The 21,234-nt window shown below is 44.5% G+C and overlaps 1 protein-coding gene across 2 annotated transcripts in view; it reads right to left on the bottom strand.

Annotated features, from left to right (window-relative positions):
- The window catches only part of kmo (kynurenine 3-monooxygenase), a 60,388-nt gene extending 39,154 nt beyond the window's left edge, over positions 1-21,234 (bottom strand). For both annotated transcript variants that reach the window (XM_072267031.1, XM_072267032.1), the window contains exons 1-2: positions 21,006-21,234; positions 838-907 (exon numbers count right to left, since the gene is read on the bottom strand). In XM_072267031.1, the coding sequence (XP_072123132.1) occupies positions 838-907; positions 21,006-21,080 (145 nt within the window). In that variant the 5' untranslated portion in view covers positions 21,081-21,234. The remainder of the gene's footprint in view (positions 1-837; positions 908-21,005) is intronic.

The raw sequence follows: 21,234 nt of genomic DNA, 5'->3' as shown, positions 1-21,234 counted from the left end.
ATTTACTAGTAAAACAGAACTAAAAATTTCCATTCAGTAGATCATTTCTAGGTCAGGATAGCTCAAAGGCATTTTCATTCCTTTTGCCTTTTAATGGAGTAGCAGGGTTCCATTCCTGAATCTTTTCAACCAGATTTCTAGCCAAGTCACTTCTGCTCAAAGGCACAAATAACTCTGGTGTTGTTTCCTTCTATCCTCCTCTAGATTGTGATATAATCACACTGAGTATCCCTTCCAAGCTTACTTACTGTAGTCACTTGGCTCAATTATACAACTCGCATCTTAGCCAGATCACCTTCTAAGGCATCTTTTATCTTCCTTTCATGCTCACATCCAGAATCTGTTCCCAACCCCTCGCCCCATCAATTTATAAATTGCACTTAGCCCAAAGACATGATTGGACTGATTTTAACTGAACTAGATGGTAAAAGTGGAATATAAAAGAAAGTTATTGCCAATAACTCAGTATAAGCAACCAAAGGTGAATTTCTGCCCCTTAAAATAAAAAAAAGTCTTTCAATAAAGATATCAATTTCAAATTATTTTATTGATTCAGAGTATGACTAAAGAAATGAATGACTATCTGGATGGGATTCTCTAGTTAAAGATGTTAAACATTGACATAAATAATGATTTCAAAATCATTACACTGGAAGAATGGGATGTAGATAGGAATTGCAGTTTGCACTATTTTTAATATAATAGCCATAAATAATCAGGCCTTAGATTATTTAACAACTATATATTTGATGGATACTTCTGATCTATAAAGAAGACAACAGAGCAAATCTGGGATGTGTTAAAATACAGCGAAATAGAATACATAGTGAGACCTACCTTTCCGTGCTTCATAAACTTCCACCTGAAAGCCTCGCTTTGCAAAAAAACATGCATTTAAAGCGCCAACCTGGGGAAAGAAAATACTATTTGTTTCTCTGCAGATAAAGAGCACATTAACAATTGCACCACCATTTGTGAGGGCAATGGCTTTCAACAGCATTCATTTCTGAAGAAGAAATAAATTTGGAGAGAAATGAGAACAATAATTCACTTGTGGATGACAACAGACCTTCATTTTGGCTGCCTTCTTGTCAACTGGGTACATTTTTACCTGGTTGCATTGACATGAGAAATCTATTGGCACAGGAGAAAAAAAAAATGTTCCAAAATTGTTGAGCGTGGGTCTTCAGACTCCTCCTCCTTAATGGTGGTAATGACAAGAGAACAAATCTCAAACAGTGACAATCCTTAATGATGGATGCTGCCTTTCTGATGCATTACCTCTTAAAGATGCCGTTGATGGTGGGAAGGGTTATGCCCCTGATTTAACTGGCTGAGTCAATAACCTTCTGTCGCCACTTGCAATCCTGTGCATTCGAGCCTCCTGTGATGCAGCCTGCCAGAATGCATCATTATACATCTAGAAATTTGTAAGAGCCTTTGATGACATACCAAATCTCCTCAAATGTCTAAGTAGGTAGAACTGCTAATGCACCTTCTCCATGATTACATCAATGTGTTGGACCCAGAATTGATCCTCTGAAATGCTGACTCCCAGAAATTTAAAGCTTCTCACCTTTTGCACCCATCAGTGACCCATCAATGAAGACTGATGTACTGTATGTTCTCTCAACTTCTCCCAACTGAAGTCCACAATCAGTCTCTCAATCTTGCTAGCACTGAGCTCAAGGATGTTGTTTCGCCACCACTCAACCAGCTGATCTATCGCCGTCTTGTAAGCCTCCTCATCACCATCTGACAGTCTACCAGCAAAAGTGGCATCATCAGCAAATTTATAAATGGTGATTCAGTTGTGCTTAGTCACACAGTTATGCGTGTAGAGAAAGTAGAACAGTGGGATAAACATGCATCCATGAGGTATACGTGTGTTGATTGACAGTGAGAAGTTGTTAACCACCCGCATCAACTGTGGTCTTGTGATGAGGAAGCTGAGGATCCGGTTGCAGAGGGAGGTACAGAGGCCCCAGTTTTGAAGCTTGGTTATTAGTATTGAGGAAATGATGATGTGAAATACCAAGCTGTAATTGATTTACAGCAGCCTAACGATATACCCTGCGGTTGTCTCGGTATTCCAAAGCAGAGAGAGAGTGACATTGTATTCATTGTGGCGATCGACAAATTGCAGTGTGTTCAAGACCATCGTCAGGTGATGGAGCACTTTGAGGGGTTGACTATGGCTCGAATTAACTCCTGTCTCAGCGTGGACCTGGACCCACTGCAATTTGCCTAACGCCACAATAGGTCTATGGTGGATACGAGCTCTTTGGCTCTTCACACAACCTTGGATCACCTAGACAATACAAATACTTATGACTACAGCTCAGCGTTTAACACAACCATTCATACAGTTCCGATCAACAGCTCCAGAACTTGGGTCTCTGTCCTTCCTCTGCAACTGGATCCTTGACTTCCTAACTGGAAAACCAGAATCTGTGTGGACCAGAGAAACCAACACTGGCAAAGGGGTGGGGGCTTAGTCCACTACTCTACTTTCTCTACACCCATGACTGTGTGGCTAGGCACTGCTCAAATGCCATCTATAAATTTGCTGATGATACAACCACTGTTGACAGAATTTCAGATGGTGACAAGAGGACATACAGGAGTGAGATATATTAGCTAGTTAAGTGGTGTTCCTGCAACAAATTTGCACTAAACAAGACCAAAAAACTGACTGTGGACTTCAGAGAAGGGTAAGAAGAGGGAACACACACTAATCCTCAGAGGGATCAAAAGTGGAGAGAGTGAGCAACTTCAAGTTCTTGGGTGTCATTATCTCTGAGGACCTAACCTAGATCAAACATATCAATACAGCTACAAAGAAGGCATGACAGTGGCTACCCTTCATTAGGGCTCTGAGAAGATTTGGTATGTCACCAAATACACTTGAAAATTTCTGCAGATGTACCATTGAGAGCATTCTAACTGCTGCATCACTGTCTGGTATAGTGGGGGGGGGGGGTCGGGGTGATTACTGCATAGGAGCACGATAAGCTGCAGTGTTGTAAACTTAGTCAGTTCCATCATGAGCACTAGTCTCCGTAGTATCAGAAAGGGTTGGTTTGCAGGTGCAGCAAGCTATCAAGAAGGCAAATGGAATGTTGGCCTTCATTACTAGAGGGATTGAATTTCAGAGCAGGGAGGTTATGTTGCAACTGTACAGGGTACTAGTAAGGCCGCACCTGGAGTACTGCGTGCAGTTCTGGTCTCCTTACTTGAAGCAGGATATACTGGCTTTGGAGGCGGTGCAGAGGAGGTTCTCCAGGTTGATTCCAGAGATGAGGGGGTTACACTATGAGGCAAGATTGAGTCACCAGGGACTGTAATCATTGGAATTCAGACGAATGAGAGGAGATCTTATAGAAACATAAAGTTATGAAAGAGGATAGATAAGATAGAAGTAGGAATGTTGTTTTCACCAGTCAGTGAGAGAAGAACTAGCGGGCATTGCCTCAAGATTTGGGGGAGTAGATTTAGGACGAAGATGAAGAGGAACTGCTTTTCTCAGAGAGTGGTGAATCTGTGGAATTCTCCGCCCAATGAAGCAGTGGAGGCTACCTCAGTAAATATATTTAAGAGAAGGTTGGATAGATTTTTTACATAGTATGGGAATTAAGGGTTGTTGGGAAAAGGCAGGTAGCTGGAGAGGAGTCCATGGCCAGATCAGCCATGATCATATTGAATGGTGGAGCAGGCTCAACAGGCCAGTGGCCTACTCCTGCTGCTATTTCTTATATTCTTATGCAAGTCTCACAACATATGCCAGTGATAATAAACCTGAATTCTGATTCTGAGTTAATTCTAGCCATAACCAACCTGTCAAAGCATTTTATTATGTATATGTGAGTGCTAGCATGCAATAGTCATTGTCGCAGGTCACACTGCTCTTCGGGTCATTTGTATGATGACCAGTGAGAGCTGAAGATGTCCTTGCATACTCCAGCCTGTTAGTTCAAGAACCCTTGAAAACTACCTTGTTTGCCCCCCCCACAATATTGATTCTTCTAATTTATAGATTTTTATGTCATAAAAGAATAAAATTCATGTCATATGTCAGCTAATTTGGCTTCCACAGATGACAACATTGATGCAAGCATGAAATAACAGCTATCTAACTGCCACAGTGTAATGCTACTGGCCAAAGCCAGGCACCTCATCTGCACGTACAGTCAGTGTATGGTTGAAGTGTGGAAGGAGAGTGAAGAATGGAAAAAAAATATCAGGATTAGAAAGTAAACTGGTTAATTTGTAATCGTGCTGACCATGATCACAAGTTGTACAGTAAATTCTACTGCACATTGACAAATCAATGTCTGACGAATGACTGCAAACCCCACCTAATTAATACAACCTAATTGCCTGCAATTTCTACACATGACAAGATTGACTAATAAGATCTGTTCCTTCATCTCCAAAAAACTGTGTGTCAATCATAAAATCTACCCAAAATACAGGTTATTTTTAATTCTACAAACCAAGTTATTACTATTACATACTTAATGCACTTGTTCAAAGAACAAAAGGAGGAGGATGGTGAGGTAGCAATGATTTCTAAGCCAATATCTAGTGGCCACAAATAGGTACTGACTGCAGATGTTGAACTTCGGGAAAAATGGTTTGCCAAGTATATGGAAAGACAACACGAGTATTGTACTAATAATATTACTTTCAATGGACACAAACTGGTATAAAAATCATTTGTTTTTCAGTCTTTCTAGGATTAACTACTACCAGTCACTTTATGAGAATCAGGTTTATTATCACTGACATATGTCATGAAAAGAGGAACAATGAGGTAGTGTATGGGCTCACGGACTGTTCAGCAACAGAAAAGGCTGGGCAAAACTCAGATCCGACTGCATTCGCAGAAAGATAAACAGAGATAACTTTTCAGTTCAAAAACCTTGAAACTAGGAAAGAAAACAAGTTGATTTTGAATTGCAGAAGGTGGGGGTGAAATGGACAGTGCAAAGGGTATATCTCTGATAAGAACAGTGTTGTCTTTGATATGGGGCCTTGTTCTGTGCTGTAGTGCTCTTCAGTCAATTTAGTCCTTGTTGGCCTAGTCTCCTACCTAGTGCCATCTCCCTGTACCCAGACCATAACCACCCATACTTGTCTTCTGGTTACCTCCCACAGTCTAAAGACATACTGGGTAAGCTAACTGGTCAGTGCAGATTGTCCAGTGACTTGTTAGGGTTAATTGGGGTTGTGGGATTGCTGGGGCGGTTCGGCTCATAGGGCTGGAAAGGCCTACTCCACGCTGTATTGCAAAATAAATAAATGTTACAATTGAACTCACATCATCCATTTCCACTGGCAACTCAGTCCACATTCACACCATCCTGAGTGAAGACATCACTCAAACATTGTCTTTTACCCTAAACTTATGGACACTCGTTCTAGTCTTAACCAACCTGAGGGGGGAAAAAGCCTGCAAGTATTCATCCAACTGTACCCCTCAGTTTTGTATACTTCTGCAAGATCTCTCCTCATTCTCTTGTGCTCAAGTGAATAAGGTTACAGGGCCTTTTCCTGCAACTCAGATTCTTCAAGTCAAGTCAAGTCACTTTTTATTGTCATTTCGACCATAACTGCTGGTACAGTACACAGTAAAAATGAGACAATGTTTTTCAGGACCATGGTGCTACATGAAACAATACAAAAACCACACTGAACTATGTAAAACAACACAAAAACTACACTAGATTACAGACCTATCCAGGACTGCATAAAGTGCACAAAACAGTGCAGGTATTACCATAAACAATAAACAAGACAATAGGCACAGTAGAGGGCAGTAGGTTGGTGTCAGTCCAGGCTCTGGGTATTGAGGAGTCTGATGGTTTGGGGGAAGAAACTGTTACATAGTCCGGTCGTGAGAGCCCGAATGCTTCGGTGCCTTTTGCCAGATGGCAGGAGGGAGAAGAGTTTGTATGAGGGGTGCGTGGTGTCCTTCATAATGCTGTTTGATTTACGGATGCAGCATGTGGTGTAAATGTCTGTAATGGCAGGAAGAGAGACCCCGATGATCTTCTCAGCTGACCTCACTATCCGCTGCAGGGTCTTGCGATCCGAGATGGTGCAATTTCCGAACCAGGCGGTGATGCAGCTGCTCAGGATGCTCTCAATACAACCTCTGTAAAATGTGGTGAGGATGGGGGGTGGGAGATGGACTTTTTTCAGCCTTCGCAGAAAGTAGAGATGCTGCTGGGCTTTCTTTGATATGGAGCTGGTGTTGAGGGACCAGGTGGGATTCTCCACCAGGTGAACACCAAGAAATTTGGTGCTCTTATTGAACTCAACGGAGTAGTTGTCGATGTTCAGCGGAGAGTGGTCGCTCCGTGTCCTCCTGAAGTCAACAACCATCTCTTTTGTTCACATTCAGAGACAGGTTGTTGGCTCTGCACCAGTCCGTCAGCTGCTGCACCTCCTCTCTGCATGCTGACTCATCGTTCTTGCTGATGAGACCCACCACGGTCGTGTCATTGGCGAACTTGGTGATGTGGTTCGAGCTGTGTGTTGCAGCACAGACGTGGGTCAGCAGAGTTAACAGCAGTGGACTGAGCACCCAGCCCTGGGGGGCCCCCGTGCTCAGTGTGATGGTGTTGGAGATGCTGCTTCCGATCCGGACTGACTGAGGTCTCCCAGTCAGGAAGTCTAGGATCCAGTTGCAGAGGGAGGTGTTCAGGCCCAGTAGGCTCAGCTTTCCAATCAGTTTCTGAGGAATAATTGTTTTGAATGCTGAACTGAAGTCTATGAACAGCATTCGAACATACGTGTCTTTTTTGTCCAGATGGGTTAGGGCCAGGTGGAGGGTGATGGCAACGGCGTCGTCTGTTGAACGGTTGGGACGGTATGCGAACTGCAGGGGGTCCAGTGAGGGGGCAGCAGGGTCTTGATGTGCCTCATGACGAGCCTCTCGAAACACTTCATGATGATGGATGTGAGTGCAACGGGACGGTAGTCGTTGAGGCAGGACACTGAAGGCTTCATCGGCACAGGGACAATGGTGGTGGCCTTGAAGCACATAGGAACAATGGCGTTGCTCAGGGAGATGTCGAAGATGTCAGTGAGAATCTCAGCTAGCTGGTCTGCACATCCTCTAAGCACTCTGCCAGTCAGTAGGTTTATAGTAGACATCTGTAGATAAGCTGTCTCCAAAGATATCTGTCTATCAGGGTGTGCGTTCTGCAGTTCGCTAATAGCATCATACAGTTCACAGAGCGACCCCTTAGCATTAGCGCTGGGGGGAATGTAGACACTGACTATAAGGACAGTGGTGAATTCCAGTGGCAAATAAAATGGCTTGCATCTAAGTCACAAACTCCACTAGCAATGAGCAGTATCTGGAAACCAGCACAAAGTTCTTGCACCATTCCGTATTGATATAAACATACAAGCCATCACCGTGAGTCTTACCAGAAGGAGCTGCATCCCTGTCTGCTCGAAACAAGATGAGCCCGTCCAGCTGAATGGCGGCGTCCGGGATTCCATCGGTGAGCCACGTTTCGGTGAAAACATATGCACTGCAGACTCTGTACTCCCGCCGAGTATTTCGTTGGAGTCGGATGTAGTCCAATTTATTTTCCAGGGAGCGGACATTGGAGAGCAGACTGGTCGGGGGAGCCAGCCGGCTAGGGTTTGCTTTTTTGCCTGGCATGGACTCCTGCCCCCTTGCCTCGCTTCCGCTTCCTCGCACACCGCTTACAACGTCCCCACCTTAAGTCCCATCAACATCCATCTACATTTTCTCTCCACTCATTCAAGCTTATCAATATCTTTCCAGAACTGCGCACAATGTCTTATACAACTTCAATATAACATTGCCTCTCTTGTACTTGGTTCCTTGATTTATGAAAGCCAATGCGCCAAAAGCTCTCTTAAGATGCTATGTATTTGTGACGCCATTTTCATGGAATTTATGGATCTGTATTCCCAGGCCTCTTTGCTCTGCCACAAACCCAAATACTCTACCATTCACTGTGTAAGTCTTACTCTGGTTTGTCCTCCTAAAATGAAACACGCTCTGTCCGCCAGAGAAAGCAGGATCTCCCAGTGGAGATTTTAATTCAACGTCCCATTCACATTCTGATATGTCTATCCACAGCCTCCTCTACTGTAAAGATGAAGCCACACTCAAGTTGGAGGAACAACACCTCATATTCCGTCTGGGTAGCCTCCAACCTGATGGCATGAACATTGACTTCTCTAACTTCCGCTAATGCCCCCCTCCCCCCCCCGTACCCCATCCATTATGTATTTATATACACACATTCTTTTTCTCTCTCTCCTTTTTCTCCCTCTGTCCCTCTGACTATACCCCTTGCCCATCCCCTGGGCTTCCCCCCTCCACCTTTCTTTCTCCCTGGGCCTCCTGTCCCATGATCCTCTCATATCGCTTTTGCCAATCACCTGTCCAGCTCTTGGCTCCATCCCTCCCCCTCCTATCATTTCGGATCTCCCCCTCCCCTTCCCACTTTCAAATCTCTTACTATCTCTTCTTTCAGTTAGTCCTGACGAAGGGTCTCGGCCCAAAACGTCGACTGTACCTCTTCCTAGAGATGCTGCCTGGCCTGCTGTATTCACCAGCAACGTTTATGTGTGTTGCTTGAAATTCCAGCATCTGCAGACTTCCTCCTGTTTACACCTCACTTGTCTGCATTAAGTTTTATCTGCCATTTTTCAGCCCATTTTTCCAGCTGGTCTGGATCCCAATGCAAGATTTAATAGACTTCCTTGCTGTCCACTACACCCCAAATCTTATTTTCCACAAATTTCCTGATCTAGTTTACCACATTATCAGCTTAATCATCTATATATTAAACAATGACAGACCCAACACCAATACCTGCAACGGACCACTAATCATTAGGCTCCAGTCAAATGACAACCATCTACTATCACGTTCTGGCTTCTCCAGCCAGGCCAATGTGAAATCCAATTGACTACTTCATTTTGAATGCCAAGCAATTTAACATTCAGGACTAACATTCCATGTAGTACTTTGTCAATGGCCTTGAGAATAAAAGGTGGCCACCACCTTTTCTTCATCATCTTCTTGGGAACTTCTACAAAAAAAACCTCTAAGATTGGTTAGACACAAGAACGTAAGAAATAGGAGCAGGAGGAGGCCATCCGGCCCATCGAGCCTGCCCCGCCATTCAATAAGATCATGGCTGATCTGTCCATAAGCTCAGCTCCATCTACCTGCCTTTTCCCCATTGCCCTTAGTTCCCTTACTATGTAAAAATCTATCTAACTGTACCTTAAATATATTTAGTGAAGAAGCCTCAAATGCTTGCCTGGGCAGAGAATTCCATAGATTCACCACTCTCAGGGAAAAACAGTTTCTCTTCATCTCCGTCCTAAATCTTCTCTCCTGAATCTAGACATGACCTGCCATGCACAAATCCATAACAACTATCCATATTCAGACCAACTTTCCAAATTATTACATGCCTGATCCCTCTCAATACCACATGACCATAAGATATAAAAACAGAATTTGCCCATTTGGCCCATCAAGTCTGCTCTGCTATTTCATCATGGCTAATCCATTTCCCTCTCAACACTCTCCTGCCTTCTCCTCATATCCCTTCATGCCCTGACTAATCAAAAATCTATCAATCTCTACCTTAAATATACCCAATGGCTTGACCTCCACAGCAGCCTACAGCAACAAGTTCCACAGATTCACCACTCTGGCAAAAGAAATTCCTCTTCATCTTCATTCTAATAGACATCACTCTATTCCGAGGCCCTGTCCTCTGATCTTAGACTCCCCCACCTTAGGAAATATCTTCTCCAGATTCACTCTATCTGGCCTTTCAACATTCGACAGGTTTCAATAAGGACCTCCTCATTCTTCTGAATTCCAGTGAGTACAGGCCCAGAGCCATCAAACACTTGTATGATAACCCTTTCAATACCAGAATATTTTTGTGAATCTCCTTTGAAGCCTCTCCAGTGTCAGCACATCCTTTCTTAGACAAGGGGCTCAAAACTGCTCACCATACTCCAAGTGATGCCTCCCCAGTGTCTTATAAAGCCTCAACATTACATCCTTGCTTTTATAGCTAATGTTCCACTGTTAAGAAGAGTGCTAAGAATAAATAACCTGGAAAATTATAGGCTGGTGAGCTTGACAACACTTGTGGATTAATTATTGGAACCTTTGGCTTTGTGGCCAAGTTTGCCAACAAAACAAAGATAGGGGGAGGGGGAAGTAGTTTTGAAGAAGCAGAGAGGCTACAGAAGGGCCTAGGCAGATTAGGAGAGGATTGGGCCAATTCCACTCACAATGTTTACTTCTGTCTCTGCAGCGCGGAGACGTGAGACTGCTCCAGCTGTTACGCACTTCGTATCTGCGAGCTTCATGGTGAGTTGATGAACTGAGGCCAAGGCAATAACCCTCCTCCAGCTGCTCTGGAGTCTGGATCGATGGACCATGCCGTTGTTTGCTTTTATTGTTCGCATGATTTTTGGTTTTTCAACCCCTCCTTTCTCTGCGCATTGGGTGATGGTTGCTTTTTTGAAAAATGGATTCGTTCAGGTGTCTTGTTTTGTGACTGCCTATAAGCAGACAAGTCTGAAAGTTGTATAATTAATACATTGTTTGATAATAAATGTACTTCGAATATTCTATTCCTCTCAAAATGAATGCTAACATCACATTTGTCTTTCTCACCACAAACTCATCTTGCAGATTAACCTTTAGGGAATCCTCCACCAGGACTTCCAAGTCCATTTACACCTCGGATTTTTGACTTATCTCACTGTAGTCTATGCTTTTATTTATTCTACCAAAGTGACCGTACACTTCCGGACACTGTATTTCGTCAGCCATTTTGCTAATCTGTCGAGGTCCTTCTGTAGCCTCTCCGCTTCCTCAAAACTACCTACCCCTCCAGCTATCTTCATATTGTCTGCTGCAAACTTGGCCACAAACCCCATCACTTAACCCACAATACTAATTATAGGCTCACCAGCCTATAATTTTCCAGTTTATTCTTACAGCCCCTCTTAACAACCAAACATCAGCTATCGTCTAGTCCTCCAGCAGTTCACCATGATTGAGATAATCTGCAAGCAATGCACTTTGTGCCATAATATACTGGGGGACAGTTAGAGAGGGTAAGAGAATCCGATCAAAGGAACATAAATGTAATAAAGTGAAAGCAATGAGACAGCAAGAACACAAGGAAATATAAATGCAGATCTGAAAGTCATGGTTCTCTCAAAAATCTAAGACACTCCCTCTGTTCTGTTCATTCCAGTCTTAAATTCTGCAATTTAAAATGAGCCTGTTTTCATTATTCCCTCCTGCCGAAGCTCTGTCATGGTCCGGTCCGTGAAGACTGGATTCCGTTTCACAGTCCGTTCCGTGGAGACAGGACTCCGGGTCTTCCAGCTGTCCCTTGTTTGAGTTAATCATTGGCACCTGATTCCCATCTTTAGGCTTGCAATATAAGTAGCCTTCGGATTGAGTGTGGGTTGCTGGTCTGTCTTATCAGTCCCCCTTAGAGCAATCTGCTGGTAGAAGACTACAGCAGCCAGTTGCCATTTTTAGGCTGTGTTGGGGAACCATCCCCTCATGGAGCTTTACTGTCAGAAGTTGGAGCTGTCTTTGTGGTATGGATTGGGCTGTTTCCTGGGCCAGCTGAGTGGCTGCCAGCCACTCCAAGTTAGGTAGGGAACTGGCTGTTTCTGTAGCCAGCTGAGGTTGCTGGCTGAACTGCGACTTGGAGCTACTCTGGAGCAGAGCTGGAACTGTGTTGTTCTTTGGTGTTTGTCTCTTTTTGTCCTTGCCTCTGTGGGGTAAGACAGGCTGTCTTGCTGTTACCCTGAAGGGGGAGATGTCTTTGCCTCTGTTGGGTAAGTCTGGCTGTCCTGCTGTTACCCAACAGATGGACCTGTCCCACCTTGGTGTGGAGAAGTTGAGTCCCGGCTCGTCGAAGGATGAGTCCCGGCTTGTCGAAGGATAAGTCCTGGTTCTATGTTGATGTTTAGTTCCCAGTCTCTCTGATCTATTCCTTCATCTCCTAAAAACAGTGCGTCAATCATAAAATCTACCCAAAATACAGGTTATTTTTCATTCTACAAACCAAGTTATTACTATTACATACTTAATGCACTTGTTCAAAGAACAAAAAGAGGAGGATGGTGAGGTAGCAGTGATTCCTAAGCCAATATCTAGTGGCCACGAATAGATACTGACTGCAGATGTTGAACTTCGGGAGAAATGGTTTGCCAAGTATATGGAAAGACAACACAAGTGTTGTACTAATAATATTACCTTCAATGGACACAAACTGATATAAAAATCATTTGTTTTTCAGTCTTTCTAGGATTAAATACTACCAGTCACTTTATGAGAATCAGGTTTATTATCACTGACATATGTCATGAAAAGAGGAACAATGAGGTAGTGTATGGGCTCACAGACTGTTCAGCAACAGAAAATGCTGGACAAAACTCAGATCTGACAGTATTCGCAGAAAGATAAACAGATAACTTTTCAGTTCAAAAACCTTGGAACTAGGAAAGAAAACAAGTTGATTTTGAATTGCATACGGTGGGGGTGGAATAGGCAGGGCAAAGGGTATATCTCTGATAAGAACAGTGTTGTCTTTGATATGGGGCCTTGTTCTGTGCTGTAGTGCTCTTCAGTCAATTTAGTCCTTGTTGGCCTAGTCTCCTACCTAGTGCCATCTCCTTGTACCCAGACCATAACCGCCCATACTTGTCTTCTGGTTACCTCCCACAGTCTAAAGACATACTGGGTAAGCTAACTGGTCAGTGCAGATTGTCCAGTGACTATGTTAGGGTTAATTGGGGTTGTGGGATTGCTGGGGCGGTTCGGCTCATAGGGCTGGAAAGGCCTACTCCACGCTGTATTGCAAAATAAATAAATGTTACAATTGAACTCACATCATCCATTTCCACTGGCAACTCAGTCCACATTCACACCATCCTGAGTGAAGACATCACTCAATCATTGTCTTTTACCCTAAACTTATGGACTCTCATTCTAGTCTTAACCAACCTGGGGGAGAAAAAGCCTGCAGGTATTCATCCTATCTGTATCCCTCAGTTTTGTATACTTCTGCAAGATCTCTCCTCATTCTCTTGTGCTCAAGTGAATAAGGTTACAGGGCCTTTTCCTGCAACTCAGATTCTTCAAGTCAAGTCACTTTTTATTGTCATTTCGACCATAACTGCTGGTACAGTACACAATAAAAATGAGAATGTTTCTCAGGACCATGGTGCTACATGAAACAATACAAAAACTACACTGAACTACGTAAAACAACACAAAAACTACACTAGACTACAGACCTACCCAGGACTGCATAAAGTGCACAAAACAGTGCAGGCATTACCATAAACAATAAACAGGACAATAGGCACAGTAGAGGGCAGTAGGTTGGTGTCAGTCCAGGCTCTGGGTATTAAGGAGTCTGACAGTTTGGGGGAAGAAACTATAACATAGTCCGGTCGTGAGAGCCCGAATGCTTCGGTGCCTTTTGCCAGATGGCAGGAGGGAGAAAAGTTTGTACGAGGGGTGCCTGGGGTCCTTCATAATGTTGTTTGCTTTACGGGTGCAGTGTATGGTGTAAGTGTCTGTAATGGCAGGAAGAGAGGCCCCGATGTTCTTCTCAGCTGACCTCACTATCTGCTGCAGGGTCTTGCGATCCGAGATGGCGCAATTTCCGAACCAGGCAGTGATGCAGCTGCTCAGGATGCTCTCAATACAACCTCTGTAGAATGTGGTGAGGATGGGGGGGCGGGGGGAGATGGACTTTTCTCAGCCTTCACAGAAATTAGAGACGCTGCTGGGCTTTCTTTGATATGGAGCTCGTGTTGAGGGACTAGGTGGGATTCTCCGTCAGGTGAACACCAAGAAATTTGGTGCTCTTATGGAAGTCAACGGAGTTGTCGATGTTCAGCGGAGAGTGGTTCCTCCATGTCCTCCTGAGGTCAACAACCATTTCTTTTGTTTTGTTCACATTCAGAGACAGGTTGTTGGCTCTGCACCAGTCCGTCAGCTGCTGCACCTCCTCTCTGTATGCTGATTCATCACTCTTGCTGATGAGACCCAGCACGGTCGTGTCATTGGCGAACTTGATGATGTGGTTCAAGCTGTGTGTTGCAGCACAGACATGGGTCAGCAGAGTGAACAGCAGTGGACTGAGCACTCAGCCCCGGGGGGCCTCCGTGCTCAGTGTGATGGTGTTGGAGATGCAGGTTCCAATATGGACTGACTCAGGTCTCCAAGTCAGGAAGTCTAGGATCCAGTTGCAGTGGGAGGTGTTCAGGCCCAGTAGGCTCAGCTTTCCAATCAGTTTCTGAGGAATGATTGTTTTGAATGCTGAACTGAAGTCTATGAACAGCATTCGAACGTATGTGTCTTTTTTGTCCAGGTGGGTTAGAGCCAGATGGAGGGTGATGGCAACGGCGTCGTCTGTTGAACGGTTGGGACGGTATGCGAACTGCAGGGGGTCCAGTGAGGGGGCAGCAGGGTCTTGATGTGCCTCATGACGAGCCTCTCGAAACACTTCATGATGATGGATGTGAGTGCAACGGGACGGTAGTTGTTGAGGCAGGACACTGAAGACTTCTTTGGCACAGGGACGATGGTGGCGGCCCTGAAGCACGTAGGAACGATGGCGTTGCTCAGGGAGATGTCGAAGATGTCAGTGAGAATCTCAGCTAGCTGGTCTGCACATCCTCTAAGCACTCTGCCAGTCAGTAGGTTTATAGTAGACATCTGTAGATAAGCTGTCTTCAAAGATAGCTGTCGATCAGGGCGTGCGTTCTGCAGTTCGCTAATAGCATCATACAGTTCACAGAGCGACCCCTTAGCATTAGCGCTGGGGGGAATGTAGACACTGACTATAAGGACAGTGGTGAATTCCAGTGGCAAATAAAATGGCTTGCATCTAACAGCCACAAACTCCACTAGCGATGAGCAGTATCTGGAAACCAGCACAAAGTTCTTGCACCATTCCGTATTGATGTAAACATACAAGCCATCACCGCGAATCTTACCAGAAGGAGCTGCATCCCTGTCTGCTCGAAACAAGATGAGCCCATTCAGCCGAATGGCGGCGTCTCGGATTCCATCGGTGAGCCACGTTTCGGTGAAAACATACGCACAGCAGACTCTGTACTCCCGCTAAGTATTTCATTGGAGTCGGATGTAGTCCAATTTATTGTCCAGGGAGCGGACATTGGAGAGCAGACTGGTCGGGGGAGCCAGCCGGCTAGGGATTGCTTGTTGCCTGGCACGAATTCCTGCCCCCTTGCCTCGCTTCCGCTTCCTCGCACACCGCTTACAACGTCCCCACCTTAAGTCCCATCAACATCCATCTACATTTTCTCTTCACTCAGTCAAGCTTATCAACATCTTTCCAGAACTGCACACAATGTCTTATACAACTTCAATATAACATTACCTCTCTTGTACTTGGTTCCTTGATTTATGAAAGCCAATGTGCCAGAAGCTCTCTTTACGATGCTATGTATTTGTGATGCCATTTTCATGGAATTTATGGATTTCTATTTCCAGGCCTCTTTGTTCTGCCACACACCCCAATACTCTACCCTTCACTCTGTAAGTCTTACTCCGGTTTGTCCTCCTAAAATGAAACACGCTCTGTCCGCCAGAGAAAGCAGGATCTCCCAGTGGAGATTTTAATTCAACGTCCCATTCACATTCTGATATGTCTATCCACAGCCTCCTCTACTGTAAAGATGAAGCCACACTCAAGTTGGAGGAACAACACTTTATATTCTGTCTGGATAGCCTCCAACCTGATGGCATGAACATTGACTTCTCAAACTTCCGCTAATGTCCCCCCTCCCTCTCGTACCCCATCCATTATTTATTTATATACACACATTCTTTTTCTCCCTCTGTCCCTCTGACTATACCCCTTGCCCATCCTCTGGGATTCCCCTCTCCCCCTTTCTTTCTCCCTGGGCCTCCTGTCCCATGATCCTCTCATATCCCTTTTGCCAATCACCTGTCCAGCTCTTGGCTCCATCCCTCCCCCTCTTGTCTTCTCCTATCATTTTGGATCTCCCCCTCCCACTTTCAAATCTCTTACTATCTCATCTTTCAGTTAGTCCTGACGAAGGGTCTTGGCCCGAAACATCGACTGTACCTCTTCCTAGAGATGCTGCCTGGCCTGCTGCATTCACCTGCAACTTTTATGTGTGTTGCTTGAAATTCCAGCATCTGCAGAATTCCTCCTGTTTACACCTCACTTGTCTGCATTAAGTTTTATCTGCCATTTTTCAGCCCATTTTCCCAGCTGGTCTGGATCCCAATGCAAGATTTAATAGACTTCCTTGCTGTCCACTACACCCCAAATCTTATTTTCCACAAATTTCCTGATCTAGTTTACCACATTGTCAGATTAATCATCTATATATTAAACAATGATAGACCCAACACCAATACCTGCAACGGACCACTAATCATTAGGCTCCAGTCAAATGACAACCATCTACCATCACGCTCTGGCTTCTCCAGCCAGGCCAATGTGAAATCCAATTGACTACTTCATTTTGAATGCCAAGTAATTTAACATTCAGGACTAACATTCCATGCAGTACTTTGTCAATGGCCTTGAGAATAAAAGGTGGCCACCACCTTTTCTTCATCATTTTCTTGGGAACTTCTACAAAAAAGAACCTTTAAGATTGGTTAGACACAAGAACATAAGAAATAGGAGCAGGAGGAGGCCATCTGGCCCATCAAGCCTGCCCCGCCATTCAATAAGATCATGGCTGATCTGTCCATAAGCTCAGCTCCATCTACCTGCCTTTTCCCCATTACCCTTAGTTCCCTTACTATGTAAAAATCTATCTAACTGTATCTTAAATATACTTAGTGAAGAAGCCTCAAATGCTTGCCTGGGCAGAGAATTCCATAGATTCACCACTCTCAGGGAAAAACAGTTTCTCCTCATCTCTGTCCTAAATTTTCTCTCCTGAATCCAGACATGCACAAATCCATAACGACTATCCATATTCAGACCAACTTTCCAAACTATTACATGTCTGATCCCTCTCAATACCACATGACCATAAGATATAAAAACAGAATTTGCCCATTTGGCCCATCAAGTCTGCTCTGCTATTTCATCATGGCTAATCCATTTCCCTCTCAACATTCTCCTGCCTTCTCCTCATATCCCTTCATGCCCTGACTAATCAAAAATCTATCAATCTCTACCTTAAATATACCCAATGGCTTGACCTCCACAGCAGCCTACAGCAACAAGTTCCACAGATTCACCACTCTGGCAAAAGAAATTCCTCTTCATCTTCATTCTAATAGACATCACTCTATTCCGAGGCCCTGTCCTCTGGTCTTAGACTCCCCCACCTTAGGAAATATCTTCTCCAGATTCACTCTATCTGGCCTTTCAACATTCAACAGGTTTCAATAAGGACCTCCTCATTCTTCTGAATTCCAGTGAGTACAGGCCCAGAGCCATCAAACACTCATGTGATAACCCTTTCAATACCAGAATACTTTTGTGAATCTCCTTTGAAGCCTCTCCAGTGTCAGCACATCCTTTCTTAGACAAGGGGCTCAAAACTGCTCACCATACTCCAAGTGATGCCTCCCCAGTGTCTTATAAAGCCTCAACATTACATCCTTGCTTTTATAGCTAATGTTCCACTGTTAAGAAGAGTGCTAAGAATAAATAACCTGGAAAATTATAGGCTGGTGAGCCTGACAACACTTGTGGCTTAATTATTGAAACCTTTGGCTTTGTGGCCAAGTTTGCCAACAAAACAAAGATAGGGGGAGGGGGAAGTAGTTTTGAAGAAGCAGAGAGGCTACAGAAGGGCCTAGGCAGATTAGGAGAGGATTGGGCCAATTCCACTCACAATGTTTACTTCTGTCTCTGCAGCGCGGAGACGTGAGACTGCTCCAGCTGTTACGCACTTCGTATCTGCGAGCTTCATGGTGAATTGATGAACTGAGGCCAAGGCAACAACCCTCCTCCAGCTGCTCTGGACTCTGGATCTAAGGACCATGCCATTGTTTGCTTTTATTGTTCGCATGATTTTTGGTTTTTCAACCCCTCCTTTCTCTGTGCATTGGGTGATGGTTGCTTTTTTGAAAAATGGATTCTTTCAGGTTTCTTGTTTTGTGACTGCCTATAAGCAGACAAGTCTGAAAGTTGTATAATTAATACATTGTTTGATAATAAATGTACTTTGAATATTCTATTCCTCTCAAAATGAATGCTAACATCACATTTGTCTTTCTTACCACCAACTCATCCTGCAAATTAACCTTTAGGGAATCCTCCACCAGGACTTCCAAGTCCCTTTACACCTCGGATTTTTGACTTATCTCACTGTAGTCCATGCTTTTATTTACTCTAACAAAGTGACCGTACACTTCTGGACACTGTATTCCGTCAGCCATTTTCCTAATCTGTCGAGGTCCTTCTGTAGCCTCTCCGCTTCCTCAAAACTACCTACCCCTCCAGCTAACTTCATATTGTCTGCTGCAAACTTGGCCACAAACCCCATCACTTAACTCACAATACTAACTACAGGCTCACCAGCCTATAATTTTCCAGTTTATTCTTACAGCCCCTCTTAACAACCAAACATTAGCTATCGTCTAGTCCTTCAGCAGTTCACCATGATTGAGATCATCTGCAAGCAATGTACTTTGTGCCATAATATACTGGAGGACAGTTAGAGAGGGAAAGAGAATCCGATCAAAGGAACATAAATGTAATAAAGTGAAAGCAATGAGACAGCAAGAACACAAGGAAATATAAATGCAGATCTGAAAGTCATGGTTCTCTCAAAAATCTAAGACATTCCCTCTGTTCTGTTCATTCCAGTCTTAAATTCTGCAATTTAAAATGAGCCTGTTTTCATTATTCCCTCCTGCCGAAGCTCTGTCATGGTCCGGTCCGTGAAGACCGCATTCCGTTTCACAGTCCGTTCCGTGGAGTTAGGACTTCGGGTCTTCCAGCTGTCCCTTGTTTGAGTTAATCATTGGCACCTGATTCCCATCTTTGGGCTTGTAATATAAGTAGCCTTGGGATTAAGTGTGGGTTGCTGGTCTGTCTTATCAGTCCCCCTTAGAGCAACCTGCTGGTAGAAGGCTAGAGCAGCCAATTGCCATCTTTAGGCTGTGTTGGGGAACCATCCCCTCATGGAGACTTGCTGTCAGAAGTTGGAGCTGTCTTTGTGGTATGGATTTGGCTGTTTCCTGGGCCAGAGTGGCTGCTAGCCACTCCAAGCTAGGTAGGGATCTGGCTGTTTCCATAGCCAGCTGAGGTTGCTGGCGGAACTGAGACTTGCAGTTACCCATAGAACCATAGAAACTACAGCACAGAAACAGGCCTTTTGGCCCTTCTTGGCTGTGCCAAACCATTTTCTGCCTAGTCCCACTGACCTGCACACGGACCATATCCCTCCATACACCTCCCATCCATGTATCTGTCCAATTTAATCTTAAATATTAAAAAAGCCGCATTTACCACCTCGTCTGGCAGCTCATTCCATACTCCCACCACTGTGTGAAGAAGCCCCCCCTAATGTTCCCTTTAAACTTTTCCCCCCTCAACCTTAACCCATGTCCTCTGGTTTTTTTTTCTCCCCTTGCCTCAGTGGAAAAGGCCTGCTTGCATTCACTCTATCTATACCCGTCATAATTTATGTACCCATCATACCCTGGAGCAGAGATGTTGTTCTTTGGTGTTTGTCTCTTCTTGTCCTCACCTCTGTGGGTTAAGACAGGCTGTCTTGCTGTTAACCTGCTGGGGGGGGGGGGACACGTCTTGTTTTTGCCTCTGTTGGGTAAGTCTGGCTGTCCTGCTGTTACCCAACAGATGGACCTGTCCCACCTTGGTGTGGAGAAGTTGAGTCCTGGCTTGTCTTAGGATAAGTCCCGGCTCTATGTCTATGTTCTGTCCTGTCTCCTGTTAGTGTCGTGTTAAAGATGAGTCCCGGCTTGTCGAAGGATAAGTCCTGGCTCTATGTTGATGTTTAGTTCCCAGTCTCTCTGAGTTCCAAGAACCCCAGCCTCCCGCCAAGCCTCAGGACTCAGGACCCAAGACCCCAGCCTCCCACCAAGCCTCAGGACCCAAGACCCCAGGCCCCATCCTCCCGCCAAGCCTCAGGACCCAAGACCCCAGGCAAGACCCAGGTTCTGGGTCCTTGTCCAGGCTCGGAGTCCAAGCCTTGTCTCCTAGTCCATGGTTTCCAGTCCTGGTCCCACTTTCCCTAGCCCAAGTCTGCATTCTTGTCCCTGCTCCTGTTCTGAATCCTATAATGTCCCTACTCTAGTCAAGTCCTGTTCCTTGTACTTCAGTGTCTGTGTCTCGCATTTGGGTCCGTTCCCAGCACCCCATTCCGACAAGCTCTTTGTGTTGAAACGTTAGCTCCGGGTCTCCTTCCACAGGTAAAACCTAATCTGCCGAGTGTTTCTACCATTTTCTGTTTGTATGTCAATTTACAGCATCCGCAAGTTTTTGGACTCCCAATGACTCAAGACTGTTGTTTAGTCCACTGACAAGAAATTTAGATTGACGTCAAATTCACGTCAGAGCAGATTCAAATTCTACTCCGTGTAAAATTGTCATTCGGTATTTGATTGATACCCGTCCCTGCCTTGTAGTATAATGTAATGATTACTAACTTTTCTAAAATAATTCCCAAAGGATAAACATTTCACAATGCAGTTTTACAATAACGATTTAGAACTCTCATCTCTAAAACCTATTCTCAGTTACTTAAAGCTGCCCTGACATTTCACATTAGGTTTTATCGAATTATAGGCATGAATTATAAAATTCGGTTCTCTCTAAAACCATTTTGCATTTTTTTTATATATAGGATGCGACTCGAACTCGATTTCTATGCTTTGCGAGCAAGGGCTTCTTCCTGGTATAAAATTGCAACGATTTTTAACTCTGTCTGAACCTTACCAAGCCACCTCCAACAATCACGACTTTCTTTGTTTTCACACTCTCGTAGTTTTGGGAACTTGATCGTGACGACATCTTACAGACAGAAGAAGTCGCTACCTCCTTCTCATCAATCGCACAGATGGCACTGAACCGACACCCACATTGAGTGCTGTTGATAACCTGTCTGGTTTCAGCTCCGTCGAAGAGACCATGTAATCTCGGAGTCCAAACTTCATTGGCTGGAAGT

The sequence above is a fragment of the Mobula birostris genome, chromosome 8 (genome assembly GCF_030028105.1).
Source record: "Mobula birostris isolate sMobBir1 chromosome 8, sMobBir1.hap1, whole genome shotgun sequence".
Classification (NCBI taxonomy): domain Eukaryota; kingdom Metazoa; phylum Chordata; class Chondrichthyes; order Myliobatiformes; family Myliobatidae; genus Mobula; species Mobula birostris.
The sequence above is the reverse complement of the archived record's forward strand: the minus strand, read 5'-3'. Positions and strand labels throughout refer to the sequence as shown.